General features: G+C 64.6%; 1 protein-coding gene across 2 annotated transcripts in view; it reads left to right on the top strand.

Annotated features, from left to right (window-relative positions):
* Window positions 1-245: 245 nt before the first annotated feature.
* The window catches only part of CACNA1H (calcium voltage-gated channel subunit alpha1 H), a 59699-nt gene continuing 36527 nt past the window's right edge, over window positions 246-23417 (top strand). For both annotated transcript variants that reach the window (XM_044915568.1, XM_044915569.1), the window contains exon 1: window positions 246-547. In XM_044915568.1, coding sequence (XP_044771503.1) covers window positions 246-547 — 302 coding nt within the window. The remainder of the gene's footprint in view (window positions 548-23417) is intronic.

The following is a 23417-nucleotide window of genomic DNA, read 5'->3' on the forward strand; positions in this document are numbered from 1 at the left end:
AGCGGGGCCGGAGAGGGGGCTCCTGGGGCCCCCGCCCCGGCGGTGGGGGAGGGGCGGCCCAACCCTCGCCGGAGGGAGGGGGCGGGCGGGGGCGGGGGGCGCATTTGTCTCTAATAAGGGAAGACAAAGACATCCCGGCGACCGCGGCTGTTCCCGCAGCTCCGCTGTGCCCGAGGCGGGCGAGGGGTGTCGTTCCCGGGTCCCGGTCACCGCCTGTCACCCCGCAGGTGCTACCCGCTGCCACCATGACCGAGGGCGCGCAGGCGGCCGACGAGGTCCGAGTGCCCCTGGGCGCTCCGGCCCCGGGCCCGGAGGCGGCGGCGGTAGGGCCGGCCCCGGGGAGCCCCGGGGTGCCGGGGCGGGAGGCGGAGCCGGGGTCCGGGCCCGGCGCATCGCCCCCCGAGAGCCCGGCGGCCGAGCGCAGCGCGGAGCTGGGCGCCGACGAGGAGCAGCCCGTCCCGTACCCGGCACTGGCGGCCACGGTCTTCTTCTGCCTCGGGCAGACCACGCGGCCGCGCAGCTGGTGTCTCCGGCTGGTCTGTAACCCATATCCTTCCAGGGCCGCCGGGCTACGGCCATGCGGGATATGAGGGTCCAGCGCGCGGATCTCCTCCGCGTGGCCCCCGCGAGATCGGACTCGTTGGACCCGGAGCGGACTGGGCGCGCGTGGAGCGCAGGGCAGGGGAGTGACGGCAACGGGGGCATCGCTCCATACCCGATCGGAGCGTCCCCGGTCCCGAGCTAGCGCGGGATGGGAGAGGGTGGCAGAGAAGCGGCGAGGCTACCACGAGCTTGGAGGGGAAGACGGGTCGGCAGGGCGGGAAGTCGGAACTCCCTGTGCCCCTTGGGTGGCGGTCAGGACCGGAGTGCTGTCCCCTGGGCTAACAGAATGTCCGCCAGAGACGGGACCCTCGTTGGGGAGGGGGAGGCCGGAAGGAAGTAGAGTAAGGGGAGCAAAGTTTTCAGCCTGTGCTTTGCGGTTCAGAGCGTCGCGGGAGACCCGTGGGGCCGGGAGGCGGTGCGAGTTTGTCGGCCCTTTTCCACGGAGACGTGCCGTGACGTTGGTTGTGAACTCGCCTCTCCAGGCTGAACTCGGTGCTGGGGCTGATTTAAGTCATGCGCAGCTGGGGATAGGGGGCAGGGACGCAGCTGGCTCTGCGCTCTGAGTCCCTTCCCCTAGGGCTTTTCCTGGCCTTGGAGGATGGGGCTCCCTCTCTGCTTCTGGTCACAGTGGCACAAACTTTCAGAGAAGGTTCCAGAGTGGTGTTGGGTCGGCCAGGGGGCACTTCTGGGATGCAGGCGGCAGGTTTGGTGGCCCCCCCAGCAGATGGTGTTTGGGGGCTGTCCTGGTGGGCTCCGGTTGGCACTGGGTCCTGCCCTGCTGGTTTTTTTCTCTGGTGATGGGAACCGGTTTTCAGGCGGCCGGGCTGTGGGTGCTGAGCCTTCCAGCTCTTTGCCTTGGGGGGATTGGACATTCTGGACAGATGGGGGCAGCCGGGTGGGGGGTGTGGCCGCGTGGAGGGAGTTGACCGAAGTGGGGACCTGCAAGTAAACTTTATTTGTCAAAATCAGGACAGAGGCTAAACCAGCAACGTGTGTATATATTTTTCCTACTTTGTGTGTTTAACTATATAAATATTAAATGTAAAACAGGAATCTGTACCCAAAAAAAGTAATAAAATCCATGCTGCTTTTATCCCCAAATCCAAACATCGGCTGAGTCCGGTTCACCTCCCGGTTGTGAAGAAGGGGGTCATAGTCTCAGCCCAAGGGCCAGCTGGGGGCCTGGCAGTAGGCTGCCTCTGTCCTACATCCTCGGGGGGCATCCCCAGGTGTTGAGGCTTGGTTTGTCCTGTCTCTGGAACTCCGGCCTGCAGATGGCCCGGCCACCTCGTGTTGGCAGGAGGGTGGCGTGGCTGGGTGGTGTGGTGGGTGACGGGGCTGAATCTGTTTGAGGACCCTGGGCTGAGACGGGACTGGCAGCTGACTTTGTGCATTCGGCATTTCCAAGCGTGTGCAGAGACCAGATAGGGAAAGAGCCGAGTGAGGCCTGCACTTTGTCTCTTTTGACAGCCCCCGTGTCTGTCTGCTCTGGGCCCTGGAGGCTGAGAGAGTCTTGCAGCCTGACCCAGGGGTGCTGGGTGCTCCGGGCACTTCAGGCGGTTTGTGTCCCTGAGGACGCCCGACAGGCGTGTGTGTGTGTGTGTGTGTGTGTGTGTGACTCAGTGTAGGGGGGTGGGGCAGGGGTGCTTCACGCAGGTAGGGTGAAGCCCAAAGGGGCTTGGGGGATGGGGCCGGCAGGACTGTGTGCTGGCGTCCTTGTCTCTGTGCGTCCTCCTGACCCAAGGAGGAGGATGCCCTGTGGCTCTGGGAGCAGGAGGGCCATCAGGCTGTAGGCGGAGGGCACTGGCAGGGGTTTGAGGGGCTCAGATACCAGGATCAGCTGACTCGTGTTCTGTGGAAATCCTACATCTGTCAAGGAGGGGTGGGCACATCACGGCCTTCGGCCTCGTGGGGACGGCTGCTGACCTCTGGCAGACGCCAGGCCAGGGCTATGGGGGTGTGTGTTGGCTCTGGGGCAAACCTAAAATAAGCTGGCACGCCCGGACAGGTGGGGACTGGTTCCCCCCGGGGATCCTGTGGGCCTCAGCACAGCTTTCCAGAGCACTCCAGATTCCTGGGGGTCAGCAGGCTGGCCTCGGGCACACAGAGGGTGCTCCTGTGCCCTCCAGCTCCTTGGCTGCCCTGTCCTTCCATGAAGCCTCCCCTGTTGCAGGGGACAAAGAGAACGAAGTGGGATAATTGGGTTTGCTCTGGGAACCCACAGTCCCTGGAGGCTGGCAGAATCCCAGCTGAAGTCCTGGAGCCCGGCCCCACGCTGGGATTCATTCAGGGACTGCAATGCAGGAAGGGGCCTTCCCTAAGCCCCCCGAGCTCTCGGGAACACCCGAGCGCATGACCCTAGCATGGACAATCACACGTGGTCTGCTTTGTCTTTAAGGGGGACCCCCGACGCCCAGCGGAGGAGCTTACAAGGGCAGATAGGGTCCTTATCGATTGATTTTGTTTTTTTGAAAATACAATCGTGGTGGAACTTTTGGGGCAAGCACTGTTTCTCCTACACAGGTTTATTTATAGAGGAAGGTGGGTGGGATCTGTGTGTTGTAGCCTGCGTGGCTGGGTTATGTTCTGCCCAGGCTCCCCCAGGGTTCCTGACTCCGCGCCTGCCTGCCATGCAGCTGCTGCGTCCTAGCACCCAGGCCGGGCGGGGCCTCCAGGGACGCTCACTGCTTGGGAAGGGGGGCCCCGGGGAGGCCGGCTGCAGCCCAGCAAGGGTGTTAAGGGACCAGGAGGTGGCCAAGGAGGCACTTGGGGGCTCAGGGGTGGCATGCACCTCTAGGAGTTGCCTCCCAGGGACCAGGTGCCCGGTGCGCCTCAGCGTAGGGCTTGGAGAAGCCAGAGGACACACCAAGGTCACGCAGCTGCCGGAGGGCAGAGCTGGGTGAGCCCAGTCGGACTCTCAGGCCCCTGCGTTGGGCAGGGGCATGAGGCTGGACGAGTCCAAGCTTTTAAAGGCGTCTCATGAAAGCCGATGCTTCAGGCCATCCAGCCACCACCAGCACGCGGGGCTCACAGTGGGTGTGGGTGTCCTGGTGAGGACACTGGGGGCATTGACTTAGAACAGGGCTGGATCCTTCCTCCATCCTGCAGCCCACTCTGCCCCTGCAGACCGGAATTGAACAGGACAGTTACAAGTTATCCTCACCTTCCTGACCTTGTGGCCATGATCCTCTGCGTATTTTGTCTGACGCACAGGGCTGGCTTCACGTGCTCAGGGGACCCAGGCCTGGGGGTGCTCCCCTTCCAAGCCCCTCCTTATCCCAGCACCTTGTTCCTGGACCCAGGTCCCTGTCCTCCTGGCACCCGCATGTCTGTTTGCCTGGACTTGGAGTCCCCAGGCCGGCCCCTCAGGGGAGTCCTTGAGGGGTTCTCAGGAGGCGCTGGGCGGGCCTGGGGTGGGCTAACGGGAAGGCCATCCTGTCCCTAGTAGAGTTAGAGGATGTGAAGGCAGAAGTGGTGTGCCCAGAGCGGGGGGGGCCTCACCTCTGTGGGCTGGCCAGGGCATGGCATGTCTGCACGGGCCGCGGGCTCCCCACCTTGCAGGCCAGCCTCCCGGTGGCTCCCTGACTTTCTCTGATTGAAGAAGGAAGGAGGGACCGTGAATGGTCTGTGTGTCTGGACTCCACTGCTGTTCCCTCACGTTCACACTGAGCCCTGACCGTGTGCCTGGCTGGAATGGGCCTGTTCCTGCTCCAGGCTGGCATGAGCAGAGACAGGGATATGATCGTGGGGGCTCCACGGGGATGGGCCATTGCCCTGGAGAGCTGGGGAGGGCAGTGGAGCGAGGCAGGTCGCAGAGTACCTGCCAGAGGCAGGGTTGGGGGAGCCCTGTTTTTAGTGTGGCTGGAGGGCTTGGTGGGGGGGCCCTGGTTGTGGGCCTGACCTCCTGTTGGCCCCTGAGTGAGAGCTGGTCTGCGAGGTGTGCTCTTCTGGCTGCTAAGGAGGGCTTCCTGGAGGAAGTGAGGTTGGGCTGGGCTGTGTGGATGGATAGGCGCTGGTAGTAGAGAAGGAACAGGAAGGCTTTTATGGGTTTTGTAAGGGTTTCTGCTTCCCACGAGGAGGTGGAAAGCTTTGATCATTGGGGATCCTACTCTGATGAAAGGTCCAGATCTGTGGCAGCGTCAGCCTGCCAGGGGGGCGGGCAGTGGAAGGAGAATTAGCGTGCGTTGAGGTTTGTCTGCTGGGAGGGACCTGGCTTTCCGCATTTCTGCTGCTTCCTCGGGACTGCCCAGGAAGGGTCGTGGCCAAGACCTTGTTTTCTCTGCGGCGGCCTAGACTTTCGGGCTTGCCCTGTGCCCCCACGCAGGCACCTGTGGGGCCCTGAGCTGGGCAAACAGTTGGTGTTCGTTGAGCTCACTGGCAGCCTGATTCGTTGGCAGAGGCCAGGAAGCACTGATTAAATTCTCTGTGCATAGCCCCCGCCCCCACATCTGCAGCCCACCTGGACCCTGGGGAGGGCCTGGGGGGTTGCGGGGGGACTCAGGGGCGCGGTGCAGAGCCAGGCTGGGGCTCCTGTGAACACCCGCCGGAAGGTATCCTCACTCAGCAAACCTCCTGTCCTAAGCTCTGTGCTGGTCCTCGCTCTGGGCCCACTGTGGTTCCCCATAGGACTCGAGGAGCTCCCGCTGCATGCTCAGTTTGTCCTCCCCTCGGCCATTCTGCAGCAGAGCTTGGCTGGCCTGATCTCGGTGGAGGCGCTGGGCTGGGTGGACCAGATGGAGGCTGTTGGGGGCTGGGGGCCAGGGAGGTTGCAGCAGCTGAGCGGACATAGAAAGCAGTGTGGGAGGATAGGGAGCAGGAACATCCTCCGCAGGGGAAACAGCACAAGCAAAGGTCCTGAGGCAGGTGGAATGGATCCATGAGCCTGGAGCTGTTCGGCTTTTGCTGTGAGGTTAAGGCGAGGGGAGGCGGGGAGGCCAGGAGAGGCCTATGAGCATGGTGGGCAGGGTGATGGGCTAGCTGGGGTCTCAGGGAACGCTTCTGCCTCCAGCTGGAGTTGGGCTCACTCCTCAAGGGAGGGGCGGTGTGGGGACCAAGGTCAGGGAAAAATCGAGGAGAGGCAGGGAGAGAAGAGCAGGTGGAGGGCGCCGCAGGGGCCGAGGCCGGGAAATGGGAAGGTGCTGGGGCTCCCCTACCATGCCCACGACGCCCAGGGCGAGGACACGGCTGGTGCCAGCCCGTCAGGGGAGGCTCTCAGACCCTGTGCCTATCCCATCCCCCTGGCATGGCGGAGCACTCAGAGGGGTCCAGGGAGCTCCCTGTGCCTTCCTGTGGTGCAGCGGGCCAGACAGCCGCCTCCCGGAGCGCCTGGCAGGACTCCTGGTCCAGGGTCAGGATGCGGAGGAATGCGGGGGATGGGCCGGCCTGTCAGACAGCCGCGCTGCCCCTGCTCGTCCCTGCTCAGCCCCGCTCAGCCCAGCCGGTGGGGGCCAGACCTCAGCCCCAAGCCGTCAAGGTCAGGCGGGAGATGTTATCTCTGCATCTGCGTTGTCTTCGTGTCCCGCCCCCGTCCCCTGTCCCCCGCGCTGGAGGTCTGGTCAGGAACGGGCTTTCTCTTTCTCTTGGCAAGCAGGTGTTTAAGTGAGGGTCACAGAGGACCCGGTTACTCTCTTTTCTCAGGGGCTGATTTGACACGACCAGGAACAACCCTGAGTCACGTGGGCCCAGGTTGACTCTCCAGCAAGTAGACGCGGGGAGTGGAGTCAGGCGATTTAAGGCCAGGATTCCCAGACAGGATGGGGTGCAGAAGAAAACAGCCCAGCCCTTGAGAGTTGGCAGCAGGTTCGAGCACCGTCCTCAGAGCACCGTGCCTGCCGCGGATGACAGATGGGGGCCCTCTGCCGTGCTGTCTCCACCGAGCGAGTAGCAGCTCCTCACCCTGCTCACAGGGCCCCCCTGGAACAGACGCACGCCGGGCAGGGGAGGCAAGGCTGAGTCTCCCTGGTCCCTGTGCTGCAGGGGGAGCCGTCAGAGCCTGGACTGGTGATTAGCAGGACTGCTGATGAGTGCGCGAAATCAGAGTGAGCAGGGTGGGGACGCTGCCACCTCTGTGCTCACCGGCAGGCAGCGGGGAGCCTTGTGATGTGAGCTGTCTGTGTCTCCGGCCCCGAGCAGCTCGTGGGTGCGGGAGGATTTCGGGGGCTCTGCGAGCACCCCGTGTTCTTCCATGTGATGCATGCGAGGACCAAGTCCGTTTCCCAGAGCAGCCCCCCCGCCACCCGTTCCCCAGTCTCAACCATGGCTTTTCTCAGCCAAAGTTGAGGGCAGAAGGGGGACCTCAGAACGCCCCTCCCCAGGCTCCTGAAGTCTGGGTACTGCCCAGGGTGAGCCTGGTGACCCCCTGACTGTCCCCAGGTCCAGACCAGTACAGGTGTGTCCCCAGTCCTGCCTGCCCTCTCGCTCACGGGCAGCCCCAGGCCAGGCCCCCGCGTCGGCCATCCAGACCGCTTACGCAGAAGAGGGAGCTGATGTTACTGAGAGCACTTGACCCGCGAGGGGCAGGCGTGGGTGGGCCGGGCGGTCATGCTCAGGGCTGCTCAGGGGCCAGCAGCTCTCCTGGCCTGCTCAGAGCCCGGGACAGGTGTGTCCCCCTGGGTGGGTGCTGTCCCCCATCTTGCTGGAGCTGAGCGAAGCCGGCCTCTGGCACGGGTGCAGAGACGTGCTTGGCCAGCGGCGGCCAGCCTGCTTTGTCACGCTGTCCTCTCTGTTCTGGACTCTGCCGGTTCCTCCCCTCTCCCTAGTCTAGGGAAGGTCAGAGCACTGGACAGTGGGGACATTGGTGTGGAGGGTGTGGCCCAGCAGGACCCGGTGTCTCAGCTCCTTGCTGGCCGTGGGGCAGAGGGGTGGGGGACAACAACATTTCTGCAGGGAGGGTGGCCCGAAGTCAGAGCCCCCTCACCCCAGGAGGGCCCCAGAGCCTTCCGGGATTCCTTGAGTGTTCCTAGCACCCCTTCCCGCAGCCCGGTGGTGGCCCCACACCTGTTTCGGTTTTCCCTCACACGGTCCTGATTGTCTCTTTGGTCAGATAGTGTGGGGTTCACAGGGGCCCTGATCAGCAGGTGAGGGGGCCCAGTCCAGTCCACGGCTGGCCAGGGAGAGAACCCCGAAGACCCCTGGGCTTTGCTGCATCCTGTCCCCGGCTCTGAGAGCACGCGGGCCTCCCTGGGGTCCCCTAGCCCCGGCCTGCATGTGGGGTGAGCAGTCTTGGACACGTGAACGAGGCAGGGAGAGGCTGAGGGGAATGTTCTTTAGGAAGAGAGCAGAGCTGTTGGGGTGGACACGATATGTGACCCTGAGTTCCAAGGCGGCGAGGCAGAGGTGGTTTCTGAGCTTGCGGGGGCCTCCTACTCCAGACCCCATCCCTGTGTCAGAGGCTGGGGCTACTTGAGCCACCACCCCGAAGCTGAGGGCCGTGGTGAACAAGGACGCGTCCTGGGGTTGTGTTTTCTGAGGGAGGGGCCTGTGTCCTGGCTGTCTGTGGGCCGCTGGGTTCCCACAGCCTCCCATCCCCACTCGACCCCCACCCACTGGAGCAGCAGCGTGAGGTCTGAGCTGGCGGGGGAGGCCGGGGAGCTGGGGGCCACCAGCTGGACCGTGGTCAGAGTGCCGCGTACCCCCTGGGCTGGAGGGACCGGGCTTGTCGGGGATGGTTAGGGTCAGGGTCTTCCCCGATGGCCTTTGGGTGGCACCTGTGGGAGCAAGCCCCCTAGGTTCTCAGGCACCAGGCCTGAGGCCACGACCCACACTGCCCACTTGGAGCCCCAGAGGCGATCTTTGAACCCTTCCTGCCTCCTGGGTGACCTCCGGCTTCCCAGCTGCACGGCCTTTGGTGACCTTTGTGGACTTGGTTATGGTGCATCATCTGGGCTCTGCCCTTGGCACTGGCCCAGGGAGGGGTCCTCGCTGGCCCCAGGGAGCCGACGGAGGGGGCAAAGGGAAACAGAAGCGCGAAGGTGGTGGTGTTGGGGGCTCGGCAGAGGTGGTGCCCCTCCTTACACCAGGGCATTTTGGGGCGGCCTGGGCAGAGCCACCAGGCTGAGTCAGGGGCAGGCGCCTCCAAGCCGACGGCCCCCCAGGAACCCCGGAGGACACGGGCACAGAGACTGGAGCAGTCCCTGTCCCTCCTCCCTGTTCCTCCTCACCCAGGCCTGGGGTGGCTCTGGGGGTGTGCACGTTGTCCACACCAGCAGGCACATGTGAGCCAATGTACTGGCAGGAATAGTATCCCCCGAGTTCACGTCCACCAGGAACCTCAGAACGTGGATTTCCGTGGAAGTGGGGTCTTTGTGGATATAGCCGACGTGAGACAAGGTCAGTCTGGAGTTGGGGGGCCCTGGGCACGGTGGCGGTGTGCTCAGGAGAGGAGGAAAGACAGATGCAGACTAAGCATAGGGTCACGTGAAGGTAGAGGCAGATGTTGGGGTGATGGGTCCGTGGATGCCTAGGCTTTCCTGCAGCCGCCAGAACCTCGGGGTCCCCGGAAGGAGGCAGCGTGCCGACACCTCCGGGCTGAATTCCCCTGCCCCACCTCGCACACCCTGAGCGTGCCCTCCGCTATCCCCCCAGAGGGAGAAAGAGGAGGTGCTGGGTGTCTTGACGGGAGGGAGTCCTTTTTAAGATGAATCACACTCAGCTGTGCCATGTCAGGCTGTCTGACAAGGAGCCACCCGGGGAGAGGGAAAACCGACCGTGAAATCAGTCAGTCATCTGAGCAATTTGGGGTGGACGGAGTGTGTGCCCCTGAAGTCACAGGCAGCGAGGCAGGGGTGGGCTGTGAGCCTAGGGGGTCCCTCCTGCTCTGGGCCCCGTCAGGGTGTCAGATGCCGGGCTCCACAGTGAGGAGGGACAGGGACTGTTCCAGTCTCTGTGCCTGTGTCCTCCGGGGTTCCTGGGGGGCCGTCGGCTTGGGGGCACTTCCCCAGGGAAGTATCTGTCTGTGATGTCAGCTCTGCAGGTCTCTTTCGGCTGGGCTGGCCTATCCCCCCCAGAACAGGGTCCACGGAGACCCCTCTGGAGTCTGAGGCCCTCACTCCACCAGTGCCCCCCCCGCCCCGTGCTTCCCTGCAGCCCCAGGGACATACAGGTAGGGTGTCAGGGCCATAGACGGAGCCCCAGGTCGAGCCCAGCCTGACTCCGTTCTGTGACCTGCGGTCAGGCAGATGACTTTCTGCGGGGGCAGTGAGGGCGGCTGCCGGGGCTGGATTCCCAGCCGGGGACCCACCCTGTAGCGGCAGACTCTGGGGGGCTGGCCCTGTTCCCCTCTGAGAAGCCACGGAGGGGCAGGGGGTGGCCAGAGAAGAGATTGTCCCCAGTCTGGGGTGGGCTCCCCGAGGACCCTCCCCCAACCCCAGAGTCCAGCTCTCCATTCTTGGGTGAGGAGGGTGTGCTGCCTTCCTGGTGACCCCCAGCTTTCCGGGGCCTCGTTCAGGGTGCCGTGGCACGGCCTGGCTGTGTGGTGGGGGCGGAGGGGGGGGATGAGAGCCAGGCCCTGCTGGGGCCATGGCGTGAAGGCCGGGGAGATGGTTGCTCCCAGGCTGCAGGGGTGACCGTGGGCAGAGGGGTGGGCGGGTGGTGGGTGGGCCCCGGTGTGCCCTGTAAAGGGCAGTGGGCTCAGGGACCTGACATGGAGTGCATCGGGTGGTGGGCCTGGAAGGGGCACCGGGCTTCTGTGTGGCCTGGGAGTGTCCAGTGCTGTCGGCAGGCCCAGCCCCCCGCAGAGACGGAGCTTGTGTCTGGAGGCACAGAGGGCGTCCCCTGGGCCAGGTGGGGGCCACGCGGCATCGTCCGCCTGCTGCGTCCCTTTGTCTTTGCACCGGTCGCCAGCCGGCCGCAGTCTGATGAGTCAGCCTGCATTAGCGCCTTGTGGATGCGGACTGGGACGTGGCCTGGGGCCTGGGCTGCTGGGAGGGCAACCATGCAGCTCTGGCCACAGGCTGGCCCGCTGTATCTGGCACGCGTGTGATGTGCCCTCGGGCGTGGCAGGCCCAGCTCCTGAAGTTCTGAGCTCGCCAGAGTGCCCTGCAGGCGCCTCTCGCGGAGATCTGGTTCAGGGGCACCCGGGACCTGAAGGACACATCACTCGGGGCGCACGGCCCCGCCATCAGGAGGCCAAGAGGGGGCTGCTGGCCGCCGGCGGGGGCAGGGACACGGGAAGGTGCAGGCAGACGGGATATGGGGAGAGTAGGCTGGGGGGGACACTGGCCGAGTGTAGGGGGATGGGGCCACCACCTGGGAACTCTGTGCCTGGTCCCTCTCAGCCGTGACTGCTTGGGGCCTGGAGGCCCATGCCACCATCCCCGGAACGTTTCAGAAGTCAGAATCAGCACCGGGGATGTGGGCACCGGGCAGGCCTGGGGTGCAGGCTGACAGACCGAAAACCACAGACGAGGGCATCACGTTTTAGAACCGGGCATTCCTGACAGTTTCTAATGTTCCAGAGCTTTTGTTTGTTTGTTTTTAATCTGCCGTGAAACAGGGGTCACCTGGTTAAGGAGGGGCATGCAGACCATGGGAACCTGTGGGCAGAGGCAGGGTGGGCCCGGGGGAGGGGGCACTGGGGCAGAGAGGAGACGTGTCTGGGCTTTGGGGGTTTGGAGGGCCCAGGCTGACCCCTGAGCACACCCGGGGGGGGGCTGCCGTCCCTGCACACTGCCCCGTCCTGACGTGCAGACAGGCCTCCTGCCCCGCCACATTCCTTTCTCTGCCTCTGGGGCCAGACCTGTTGCCCCACTGTTCAGCGTGACCCAGCAGCCCCCCGGGTTTGCGGCTCCGAATCGGGTCAGGGGCTGCCCTGGGCCGTGAATGGCAGCACGCAGGTGGAGTGTGGAACGGGCCCGTGTGCCCGCTGACAGTGCGTCTCCGCGTTCCTCCACTCCGGAGCCAGCTCCCGGACGGGCAGCACAGGGAGAAGCGGCCTGTCCGCCGACTCAGACCCAGCAACCGCCCCTCAGCAGCGGAGATTCCCTGCATCATTACGTTTTCTCGGGGGGGGGGGGGGGGGGGGGTGCCGGGCCAGGGGGGAGCTGGGGGGCCCTGCCTCGGTGTCAGCCCTGGGGGGCACACAGCACCTGAGGTCTGTGTCCCGCTGGGGAGGTGCGGCTCAGGGCAGGTCCCTGCACAGCCTCTGGAATTCTGAGCAGACGCTCACTCGTGCTGTCACAGATGTGTCCCCTCACAACTCACACAGAAAGCACACGATTCACTGGTTTTTACTGTCCCCACAGAGCTGTGCGGCCCTCACTGTCAATTTTGGAACTTTCTCGTCCTCCCAGAGAGACCCCAGCCCCTGGCGGCCCCTGATCTGCATTGTGTCCCTGGATCTGCTTTTTCTGGGCGTTTAATAGAAATGGAATCCCACGCCGCATGGCTCTTTGCACGTGGCTTCTGTCTCTGAACATCATGTTCTCCGGCTGGGGCCACGTCGTAGCACATGTCAGGGCTTCATTCTCCTTGGTGGCTGACCTGTGTCCCGCTGTGTGGATGGACCACGGCGTGTCCGTGCCAGTGTTGGTGGGCTTTTGGGCTCTTTCCACCTTCAGGGTGCTGTGAGCCGACCAGCCGTGCAGACGTATGTGAGTTCTGTTTGGACCTGTTTTCGGTGTTCTTGGGTACGTACCCGGGAGCGGAATTGCTGTGTGGAATCGTGCGTGGACCTGCCGATGTGTTTTCCAAGGCGGTGTCTGCTTGTTAGGCCCCGCCAAACATGGGGTCTCTGAGTAGCTCGGTAGTAGCTTTGGCGGCCGTCCCCAAGAACGCAGCCGGCGAGCGTCAGGCGCCATGCCCAGCCTGACGCTGTGTGAGCAGGACGCTCCCCGCCTCCCTTCCTGTGGACACTTTGGGGCATCCCCTGGGAGGTGGTCTTGGCAGCCCCCCGATCTGGATCTCCCTGTGAGGGACCGCCCAGGCAGGGCGGGGCCATCGGAACCAAGGGGCCTGCTAGGCCTCGTGTTCTGACTCCACAGGGACACACAGGTGGGGTGAGGCGTGTGCCGGGCGGGATGGTGCCGGGCAGCAGGTGGGAGTAACTGGCGTGTGAGTGTGTGTGTGCGTGTCCGTCCGGCATCCGTTCCTTCTTCAGCCCTCTGGAGAATTTCAACACCCACACTTGGAATAAGAAAAAAAATTATTAATGAGCTTGGAGCGGTTGCCATGGGAACCTGTTGCTAATGAATCTCTGGGGTTCCTTTTACCTTTGCCGAGCAGCCCTGCACTCCCAGAGACGACATGTTTCCCACTAATCAGGTTGCCGTGGCAACGCCTGTCACTAATCCCCAGCCGGGGCTCCTGGTTTCCTGGCCTGGCCTGACTTACATAAAGCAATTTAGCGAGCACAGGGCTACTCCCGGAATGCAGACCCTGGGCCCCCAGCCTCCCCAGACACTCATCTCCACGAGCAACCTGCCCTCCCCACCCCACGGGCCCCATGTGTGGTCCCACAGCCACGGGAAATGGGCACCTGGAGCCTGTGGTGTTTGCTGGGAAGAGAAGCGGTGGAGGGTCAGTTCTTCACTGGGCTCACCACACGGGCTGCAGGTGGAGGGCTGGCCCGTAGTGGGCGCTCCGTAAATGCTGAGTGGGGGAGCTGTGCGCCACTCAGGGCCGTGGGAGGTGGCCTGGGCCCCTGGGCTGGCACCCAGGCCTCCGTGTGGCCTAGGCCTGGCAGTGGGAGAACGTTCTAGAAGGAACGTGGACGCCTGCAGCCTGCAAGGTGGATGTGAGTCCTCCAAGGCCAGGGTGCATTCCGGCAGCCCCCAGCCCATCTTGACAGGCAGGAGGTACGTGTGGAATGCCCACGGTGACCATCCACCCTGTCGGCTCAGCCCCGGGAGCCCGTGCGGTGGGCGACGGTGCTGTGTGTCCTTGAGCCTCTCCTTGCTTCCTGCCCCCGAGTGTCTGTGCAGGACCCCCAGCTCAGCCACCTGGAGCGGACGGACCCTGCTGTCGGTAGTCCGGCCGTCGGCCCCGGGCCCAGCTCTCCGACAGGGCCAGCCGGGCGGGGAGGCTGCTGACTCGGTGATTTGGGCTCTTTCAGTGGCCACTCTGGGACACCCTACGGCTGCCTGAGTGGGTGCCAGGTGGGAGGCAGGCGGCTCTGCGCAGTTGTCCCCATAGGAGATGTGGTGGTGCAGGGAGGGCTTCCTGGAGGAGGCAGTCTCCACACAGCCCTGGTAGGAATGGGGATCTCCGTGAGGGCGGTGCCCAGTGTGTTTTGTGGGCCCCGATTCCCCTGCGAGCCTCCTCCCCCACTGCGGGTGAGCTCTGAGTGCAGCTCAGGGAGTGGCTGGGGGCACCCTCTCCTGACTCCCTCGGTGTGGGGCTGGCTTGTCTCTGCCCGTGGGCTTGGGCTGCCATGACAAGGAACTCCAGCCTACACACAGCACAGACGTTTATCATGTCCTAGTGCTGGAAGCTGGGCGTCCGAGACCCAGGCGTGGACGGGGCTGGCTCCTCCCGGTGTCCTTCCTCTGTGCGTGTCAGTGTCTTGTTCTCCCTGTTACAAGGACGTCGGGGATGCTGGATTAGGTCTTATTTTGCCTAAACGTCCTGTTGAAACGCTCATCTCCAAGCATAGTTCCGTTCGGAGGGTTTCCGCGTGGGAGGTTCTGGGGAAGGCCTCTCCCCAGCGCCCCCGTGGTCCTGGCGGGGTCCTGCCGTCCACTCTGGGGCTCTCTGGTCTCCCCGAGCCCTCCGGAGCACTGAGCAGGGTTCCCGGCCCACGTGGGCTCCTCTGGCCACAGCCCCTCAGTCCAGCTTCTGCCCGCCCTGGGGCCCCCTGGGAACACCCCGCTCCAAGATACCCTGGTCAGTGAGTGTCAAACGGCGGGCCTGACGTGGGGCTCACTGGGGCAACACTTGTTCTCACAGTCCCTGGGCGTAGACACACAGCCTCCATGTGGCTTTGCCCAGGGCTTCCTTCCGTTGACAGCGCCCTCTCAGGGTCCTGCTGACCTTGGGTGAGGGGGGAGGCGGCCCTGCAGCCCCATGGTGCCCCCGCCCACCAGGCAGCATGTGGAGGAGAGCCCAGGCGGGGGTCTCAGGTCCTGGAGAGCCCCCCTGCCTCTGGGGATGCCACTGCCCAGGGCCCGAGGCTGATGGCTCAGGGATGCTCAGGGCAGCAGGGAAGGATGTGCAAGAAGGTTCTAGGCAATTTTAGATGGCAGACTGATCTGATGTCAAGGGGCCACAGTCTTGGGGTTTTGGGAGTGGGGGCCAGAGAAGGGAGGGAAGTGGGCTGCTGGGCGGTGACCCCAGCCAAGGTCTCCGCTCCCCACGTCGCCGTTGGAGCTCCCTAGCCTCGACCTGTGGTTGCGTCTGGGTCTCCAGGTCCTGCCAGGCCCGGCCTGGACCTTTCTCAGGCTGGGCCAACCAGGAGTCATGGGACGTCTGTTAGATGAGAGGCTGGGGTCTTGTCCCGAGGGCGGTGATGGGGTTTGGGAACTGCTCCACTTTCTCAGCTGAGCGGCCGGTGGGCAGAGGGATGGGTGCTGGTGGGGCGAGGAGACCTGAAAGCCTCCTGGACCCTGTCCCCGCCTGTAGCACGTCTCAGCCTCGGGTCTCCCCTCCCTGGGCTGCCACCATGGGCTGAGGGCAGCTGTTACATCAGAGGGTGGCCCCTCTTGGGGGCCCGTGGCCCCCCTGCACACGTCAGCCAGGGGCCCTTCCTGCTCCGCTCTCTGCCATTGCTGAGCCTGATGGCTTCATGCCTGCGGCCCCCACAGACATCTGCACAGCGCGTCAGCGGCCACTGTGGTCCCAGTCTGGCTTCTTAGCGGTGACTGGTTTGTTTCCTGAAGGAATGTCAGTCTCAACTTGCTCATGGAGACATTGATCCCAGGCAGAAGGGGCTGGGCAGCTGTGACTCCTCTGTGACCGGGGTGTCTAAGTGGACATTTGGTGAGTGGCCATGTGAATGGGGTGTCTCCCGGGGCTCGGTGACCCTCCCAGCCTGAGGCAGCTGGGTGGTGTTTGGAGCGAGCCCTGGCGTCCACTCCCCCGGCGGGGTTCTGTGGGTCAGACCACGTCCCTCTCACAGTTGCCACGCTCGCTGTGGCTGGGATTGACAGGGGTGTGGGGTGGGGACAGCCCGAGAGGGACAGGCCCCAGGGCCCGTGCCTGGCCAGTCCCCTGTGTGGGGGGCTGGGGAAGAGATTGGAGCAGACACACCAGAAAGCAGCTTCTCCTCCCTGCCCTGGGGAGACTCAGGCGGTGGCTGTGTTGGGCAGGGGCCTCTGGGAGGGACCCGCCCTCTGGTGCAGCCTCACCCCCTGCCTCCGTGCTCCCCATTCCGGACATGCCACCTTTTCCCACCTTGGCCCCAAGTCCTCTCCCAGGCCCACCCCCGGGGAAGGTGGCATCCCCTGGACTAGCCCCAGTGGCCCTCCCCTGCCCCCAGGCCCACCCGCTGACCCCTGGCAGAGCAGACAGCCCCCAGCCTGGGCAGGCATCTGGAATTCTGGAGTGGGCCCCTCCTTTCTGCTGACTGATGCCTGGAATTCCACCACGGAGCTCCCTCTGTCCCAGAGCAGCACCCTGTTCCAGGCAGGACCCCTGCAGGTCCCACGGGGAGCAGGCTGGGCAGGAAGCCTCAGGCGGGGGGAGCCCTGGACCGGAGCTCAGGGAGGAAGGGGCTCCCTGCAACCTGCCCCCCTCCCTGAGTCCCAGGCAGTGCCTGAGGATGGGAGTCTGCACTCCGTGCCCACCCAGGCCTCCCTCTGGGCAGGGAGCGGGGTCTTTTTCCAGGCCTGTACCCTCCACAGATGGCCCCAGGGCTCCCCACGCCTGCTGTGTGGCCCCCAGGAACGTCCCAGGGGGCAGCGGGAGGAGCCCCGCTGTGGGATACTCCCTCCTGTCTTCTTGGGGGCTGACGGGAGGTCCAGGCAGGGCAGCCCAACTGCCGTGGTAGCAGGGGCGCGGGACCCCCTCCAAGCCCCCCCCCCCGCTTGGGCAATCTTGCAGAATCACGTTGGGACGTTCGGGGCTCATGGCCGCAGTAGGAGTGTTTCCTGCACGTTTGAAATACGGCCTGCCGGCTGGTGGGAACAAGGCATGTTTTAATTCCTAATTTAGACTGTTTATCTGCAGAACTCTGGAGGCCGGCGGGACGAGACGGTGCCCCCCCCACCCCCCGAGGGCGCCGCCCGCCTCCAGCACGCTCCAGCCGCCTGGTGGGCACCGGGAGGGGGGCCCGCCTCTGTCCAGCCCCCCGCACCCCATGTGTCTTTGTGTGGTCAGCCAGGCACCACCTGCCCCCCAAGAGGGGAGACCCCTCCCCACGCCCTCCGGCCTTTCCAGGGCCCGTGGCCGGCGGTCCAGGAGCAGGGGCGGGCGGGCAGGCGGGCTCGTGAGACCTGGGCGTTCTGAGGACTCTGGCAGCCGGGCTGTGGTCTCTCGTCAGGCTGGGAGTTTTACCGTAAAAGAGAGACACGGGGAGGGTGGGGGTGCAGACCCGGTCGTTAAAAGCGTCTAAACTGCTCCCCTGAGCAGAGCTCCCCCCGTCCCCCATGGCTGCCCTAGGATCAGTGTCATCTTTCCGACTTTAATTAGGAAATACACGTTTCTCAACGATCTGCTTGAGGCCCCAGCTGGCTTCCTGGTTGCTATGCCAACCGGGCTTGCACCCCTTCTGGTGTCCCCTCCTGGCACCTGCTCTGCAGGGGTGCTCGGTGGGGGTGGGGTGAACACCTCGCTCTCCTGTTTCCTGTGTGGGCCTGCCCCTCGGTTCCTTGCCTTTGGGGTGTCCCTGTGGTAACTCACAGCTGGAGGGTCCCTCAGCACTGGGCTGGGAAGCTGCATTTCAGGGTTAGGGAGACTGGCCCAGGGTCCTGCAGCTCTTGGAGACTAAGCCCTGGGGCCGGCAGGCTGTGCTGGCCAGGTCCCCAAGTCCAGCTCTGCCCCAGCCCTCCCAGCCCCCATCATCCCGACCCAGCTCTGGCTGCCCTGTCCTGGACCCACCCCAGGCCTGTGTCACTGTGAGTACCCCACCTGCACTGGTGCATAGTTCCTCCACCCCGTTCTCCCACAGAGCCCTAGGGGGGTGGGTCCCCATGTTACCCGGTGGCCCCTTCCTCGCAGATGCCTCCTGGGCAGCCCCACTCCTTGGGGCTAGTGCCCCTGGAGGTCCAGGGGCCTGCCGCTGTGGGGGGCCTCCCAGGGGGCCCCAGGGGGGTACGAGGGCCAGGCCAAAACCAGGAAAGGGGGTTGGTGACACACTGTTCCTGGAAAAACTGGCCTGGCTGTTTGGGGCTGGCCCTGGCCTGCCTGAAGCTTCCCAGACCCCACAGCAGCCCCTTTCCCTCAGCCCACCTGCTGGCCACCGTCCCGAGGTGGGCCCCGGGCCTCTGCCCCACGTGGAGCCAGCAGCCAGATTGCAGACCCTCACACTCCTGAGCCTCGACCTCATGGAAGCTTCCAGAAATGTGCAGGAGGGGTGGAGACTGTCAGAGGCTCCTCCAAAACGTGCGTTCTGTGTCTGAGTGTGAACAGGCCTTGCGTTTCCTCCAGAGCTCCGCGTCCCCAGGTCCTGCCTGCTCCCCAACCTTCCAAGCCCCCCTCCCCCAGGCAGCACGCCACGCGACGGGCGGAGGGAACCCCAAGACGTGGGCAAGGCACGTGACCACGTGCCCGCGCTCCTAAGAGCTCAGGGATTCCCTAATTACGGGATTTATTATGAAAGCCCCATCTTCCTCTGTGCTGGCTTCCTACAGCCACGGAGACACGCCGCGGCCCTCTGCCAGCAGCCAGCCCTCAAGGCGGGGTGGGGCGGGGCGGGCTGTGGGGCTCCTGCCCGGGAGGGTGGGCCTCGTTCCCACCGGGGACCTTCAGGCCCAGCCCCGCGGTGCCTGCTCAGGCGAGTCTGGGGGGGGACGCCTGGGGTGGGACCACTGACCCGTGCCGTGTAGGGGGCATGGGGACCCCTTCCTGTGGCTGGAAAGGCCCGGAAGCGCTTGGGTCCCTAGTGGGTGTTGGAGGCATATCGCGGCCTGGTGGTTCTGGAGGCCAGTCAGGACTCGGGGTGCACCGCGCAGGGGCTATGCACCATCCAGGGGGGGTCCCTGGGCAACGGGGGACATCCTTCGGAGCACGGGAGCCCCTGGCTCGAGGTGACTTGCACCCATTTGCTGGAGCGTGTTTGCTGACGACCCGCGAGCCGCCGTGTCTGGCGCCCCCTGAGACGGGAGTCCCCACGCTGCGGGCTCTGCAGATGGACTGGGCCCTGGGAGCTCATCTTGCCGTTCACCTTATTAGAATTGGAAAATGACGGATCTGGAAATTCTCAGGAGATAATATATTCAGAACGATAATGAACCCGTTGCGTGTTAGCGTGTCTTCTGTGGCAACACGGAGGCTGAGCATGAAGGGAGCGTCGCACAGTTTTGCGAGTCTCACCTGCCCGCCTCCATGGAGGAATCTGGACCCCTTCTGCTGCTGTGGGGTCAGTTCAGGAAGCCGTGGGGAGGCTCCCCAGGGCGTGATGCAAGTGAGGAGGACCCCCGTCTGCTCCTCCTGGGGTGGACGTGATGCCTGCGTCCCCGTCATACAGAGGCAGGTGTCCGTGGTCCCTGAGAACATGCACACGGAGTTCCCAGGGGCCTGACTGCCCACCCACTCTGGGTGGGTCACTCTGGGCCGCGCAGCCCCCACCCGGCCCCCTCCCTCCCCTTGGCCCCATTTCCTCCTGGAGTCCCCCCTTGGTGGGGACTGGACCCCAGGACACGGGAATAGCACTCACGGGCAGCCCGATGTGAATTTCGCTCCGTGTCCCACTCGGCTGTGTGCCTCCCCAGTGGGGGGGCTGGGGACAGCACACAGAAACCTCCACTGCTGGGCAGCCTGACCCCCAGCCAGGCTGACCTCAGGGCGGGGGCGGGGGGAGCAGGCTTCTGCCAAGCCGGAGGAGGGAGGGATGGGGCCATGGGCTCTGGGCGGGGGGGACACGGCTCTGCCCAGGCCGCTGGGGTCCAGCCGTGCTTGTGGCCACCACCCCTCGGGGCACCCGGTGCCTCCTGGCCGGGGCGGCAACAGTGAGCGTGGCCAGCCCACTGGCCTGGGGAGGGGAGAGGCGCCCCATTGTTGGTTTTAAAAATGGCTCCGATGAATTACAGAAACCTTCCCTTTCCTGCCGGTTTCCAGGAACTCCAGTCCAACATAATGGATCGAGTTATTAGAGGATCAGCTTGGACTCGGGCGGCTGGAGGGGAGCCAGGCTAGGCCGACCAGCACGCCGCGTGGCTGCAAGACTCCCCAGGGCCAGCCTGCGGTTGGGGCTGGGGGGCAGGCGGCCCGGGCCGTCAGCTATGTGCCGGAAGGCTGAGCACAGGGCACCAGGGACTCAGGCCCGTCCTTCCAGGGAGGCTTTACTGGGGGCGCGACTCCTGGAAGGTGAGGCCCTACTGTGTGCAGAAGCCTGTGCCCACGGCCCCAGCTGGGGTGAGGCTCCACGGAGGGAGATTCACTGTGTGCACAGGCCTGAGCCCAAGCCCCACATAATGTGAGAGCCTACCATGTGTGCGCAGGTGTACGTCCTAAGCAAAGCTTGCTATGTGCAAGGCTTTCCTGAGGCTCTGTTCTTCCATGAGGGTTGAGCAAGGTGTGCTCTGAGGAGGCCCAGGAGGCCCCAGGGGTGGGGCAGGGGGTCCTACAGGGCCCTCTCCTCACTGTCCAGTGCTGTGCAGGGGTGAGGAGTAGGGGTTGTCTTGAGAACTCGGGACACTGCCATGTCACTGGCCCCGGCTCTGCCCACCCGCAGGTCGTCCTTTCCCTGCTGTTTTGCCATTTCCCCCCTGCTCCCCCTGCCAGGCCTGGGCACAGGCTGGAGGCTCACCCTTACCCCTCACTTAGGCCCGGGGCAGTCCTCACCGCATTGATGTCCGTCCTTGCCGGACACCGTCCTTGCTGGACACCGTCCTTGCTGGCGTTTGACTGCTGGACGCGTCACCTGTTCCTCATTGTCCTCGGGCTGGCTCCGTGAAGGCTGGCCCTCGTCCAGGGACCCGGAGCAGTCCTGGCACACAGCCGGTGCTCAGTAAATGAGTGAGGTCGAGGATCCCTCAGTGTGGGTTTTGAGGCATGAAGAGAAGTGCTCCTAGGCAGAAGGCAGGTGGTGCACTGTAGGTGGCGGGCCCATCCAGAGTAGAGCCGGGTGGTCTCAGGCAGGGGTACTCCACTGACCCACAGCTGTGTCAGCAGCCGCTGGGTCCCCATCTCTCACCAGGTCCTCCCACCCTCACCACCTCTGACAGCCTGGGCTCTGCCTCTGGGTCCTGTCTGGACGTGGCCCGGGGCTGCTGTGCTTTAGGGACATCCTGGTGGCCATCTAGGGGCTGGTGCACCCCTGGCCAGCCCCCTCTCCAGTCACGGGGGCTGCACCTGGCTCTGCGTATGGCGCTCTGGACTTCTCTGCAAACTGGCTGGCTTCATGCCTCAGCAGGGTTCTCAACGTAAAGAATTTCAGTCTGGGAAGTGCCGTGTTGTGTGAAATGTGGGCGTCATGCGGGCCGGTGCACAGAACTCTGGTTAGTGTCTGGCTGGGAGCTGGTGTCCCCCATGGGAACGTGGGCCTCCCTTGCTGGGGGCCAAGCATGGCCACCGATGTTTCAGAACCACCCCAGCCTGGCCCATGGGAAGAAGCAGCCCCTATCCCTGCCTCCTACGCCGGTGACTCCTAGAAGCTCTGAGGGCCCGGCCGTGCGTGCGGCCTGCTGGGCTGGGGTCTCGGGGGCTTGTCCCCACAGGATTGGCGGCCAGCCACCCTGTTGTCAGGCAGCATGGGGAGCCTGCCCCTGTGGGCACAACCCAAGCCGTTGCGTCCGTGGCCCCCGATGGGGGTGGGGGGGGCTCTTCGTACCACGCCCGACACGGCAGAACCCACTGCCACTGGGGCGGCCTCCCCTCGGGACAGACAGGGCCAAGCCTGTGTCTGGGAAGCATTCAGAGGGTCAGGGACCAAAGCGTCCTGGCCATCTGTCTGTCTGGGCAGCAGGACCCCCACCGCCTCCCCCAGCGTCTCTTCACCCAAATATCTGGAGCTCGGTGGGGATGGGGTGTCAGGGCCACACCTCCCCCAGGGGGTGATGGCCCCTGGGGGCTGTATTGTCTGCCCATGGCTTCTGTAACAAACACACCGGAGCGTGTGTGTTCCTCCAAGGGCTGGAGGCCGCAAGGCTGAGGTCCAGGCATGGCCGGGGCTGGCTCCTTCAAGGACTCTGCTGGGTGTGCGGACGGCCATCTCCTCCTCATGTGGTCGTCCCCGTGTGTCTGTGTCCTGAGTTCCTCTTCTTGTGAAGACACCAGTTGGATGGGATTGGGACCCATCCTCCTGACCTCAGTTTACCTAAATCGCCTCCTTAAAGACCCATTCCCAAATGAGTCACAGTCTGAGGTCCTGGGGGTTAGGGCTCCTACATGGGAATTTGGGGGGGACACAGTTCAGCCTGTGGCAGGGAGGGCTGGGAGGGTCTAGGCTGGGAGGGAATGGCGCATTACTAGTGGCTGAGCAGGGAAGGTGCCCGTGGCCTGGGCGCAGGGGCCAAAATGTCCTTGGGCCGGGCACTGGGGACTCTGCATCCTGAACCCAGGATTCCTCAAATGAGCGTGTCCTGCCCCCGCCTCAGCCCAGACCAGAACATGACTCTCATACTGGAGACGAACGCGGGTGACCCTGAGCCACAGAACTGTGCTGTGTTCTGTCCGTTCTGCGGCGCTCACAGGACGTCGGCCCTGAGCTTTGGGTGGGCGCTCGGAGGACACTGGCCGTGGCAGCCATGTGTAAATGTCAGGGCCAGGTGTTGGGCCGGGCCCAGGTGGGGCCCCGGGTGCCCTGAAGGCACTGTGGACAGGAGCACTGGGGTGCTGAGCTCAGTCCCGCTGGTTTCAAGTTGAAGCCGGCGATCTGAGGTTCTGGGCCATCCTTTTCAAAATGTCACCGCTATTAATAATCTGTGGGTGGGGCCAGAGGGCCTCTGGGGTCCTGAGTGGGTGGTGGGGGAGGGGGCCTGGGGGAGGCAGCTCCCTGTGGGATGTGAGGGGGGCTCCCCAGGCCTTCCCGAGGGGGCCTGGGCTCAGCGGCACAGGTGGGGGTCTGCTCGGGTGCAGGGGGTTCTCTAGGGGCTGGAAGAGGTGCCCAGCGGGGCTTGAACGTACTGTACAGGCAGGAGCTTGCTTCTCCTGGGGCTTCCTGTGTCCATCCATAAAACGGGGGCGTCGGAATCCGTGGGCTCCAGAGCCTTTCCAGGGGCTCCTCCGGCTGCCTCACCGGCAGGTCCAGATGGCCTGCGGGTCCGGACGGACGGCGGCCTCGCAGGGAGGAAGAACAAAGCTGAGGCAGGATCCGAACCCAGAGCTGGGGCCTCTGGGGCTTCTAGGGGTCAGTGTGGGGCACCTGCCGGCCTGCAGGGGAGCATCTGTGTGGGGGAACGTGCTGTCGCCTCCCCCAGCCCCAGCACGGACAGCCGAAAGCCCTGTGTTCCCTTCCCCACAAGACCCCCCCACGAGTGTCCTCAGCTGTCCCTTCTCAGAGCGGAAGACAGCCCCACCTGCATCTCTGGTCGGTGGGCGTCCTGCTCGAGTTCTCGCTCCTGCGGTCAGCCTCAGCTTCTGCCCCACTCCGGGGGGATTCCTACGGGGAGTGGGGGGGTTATCACCGCGGGAGACCTGGTGCTGGTGGGGCCCCCATGTCCAGCATCTATCTGGTGTTAATGCCTCGGGAGCTGGTGAGGGCTGGAGCTGCTCTGGGGAGCCCCCAGTGCCCGGGACTCACTGCCCCCAGTGGTGGGGCCTCCACCCACCCAGCCTTGGGCTCT

The sequence above is a fragment of the Neomonachus schauinslandi genome, chromosome 5 (genome assembly GCF_002201575.2).
Source record: "Neomonachus schauinslandi chromosome 5, ASM220157v2, whole genome shotgun sequence".
NCBI classification, from domain to species: Eukaryota; Metazoa; Chordata; class Mammalia; order Carnivora; family Phocidae; genus Neomonachus; species Neomonachus schauinslandi.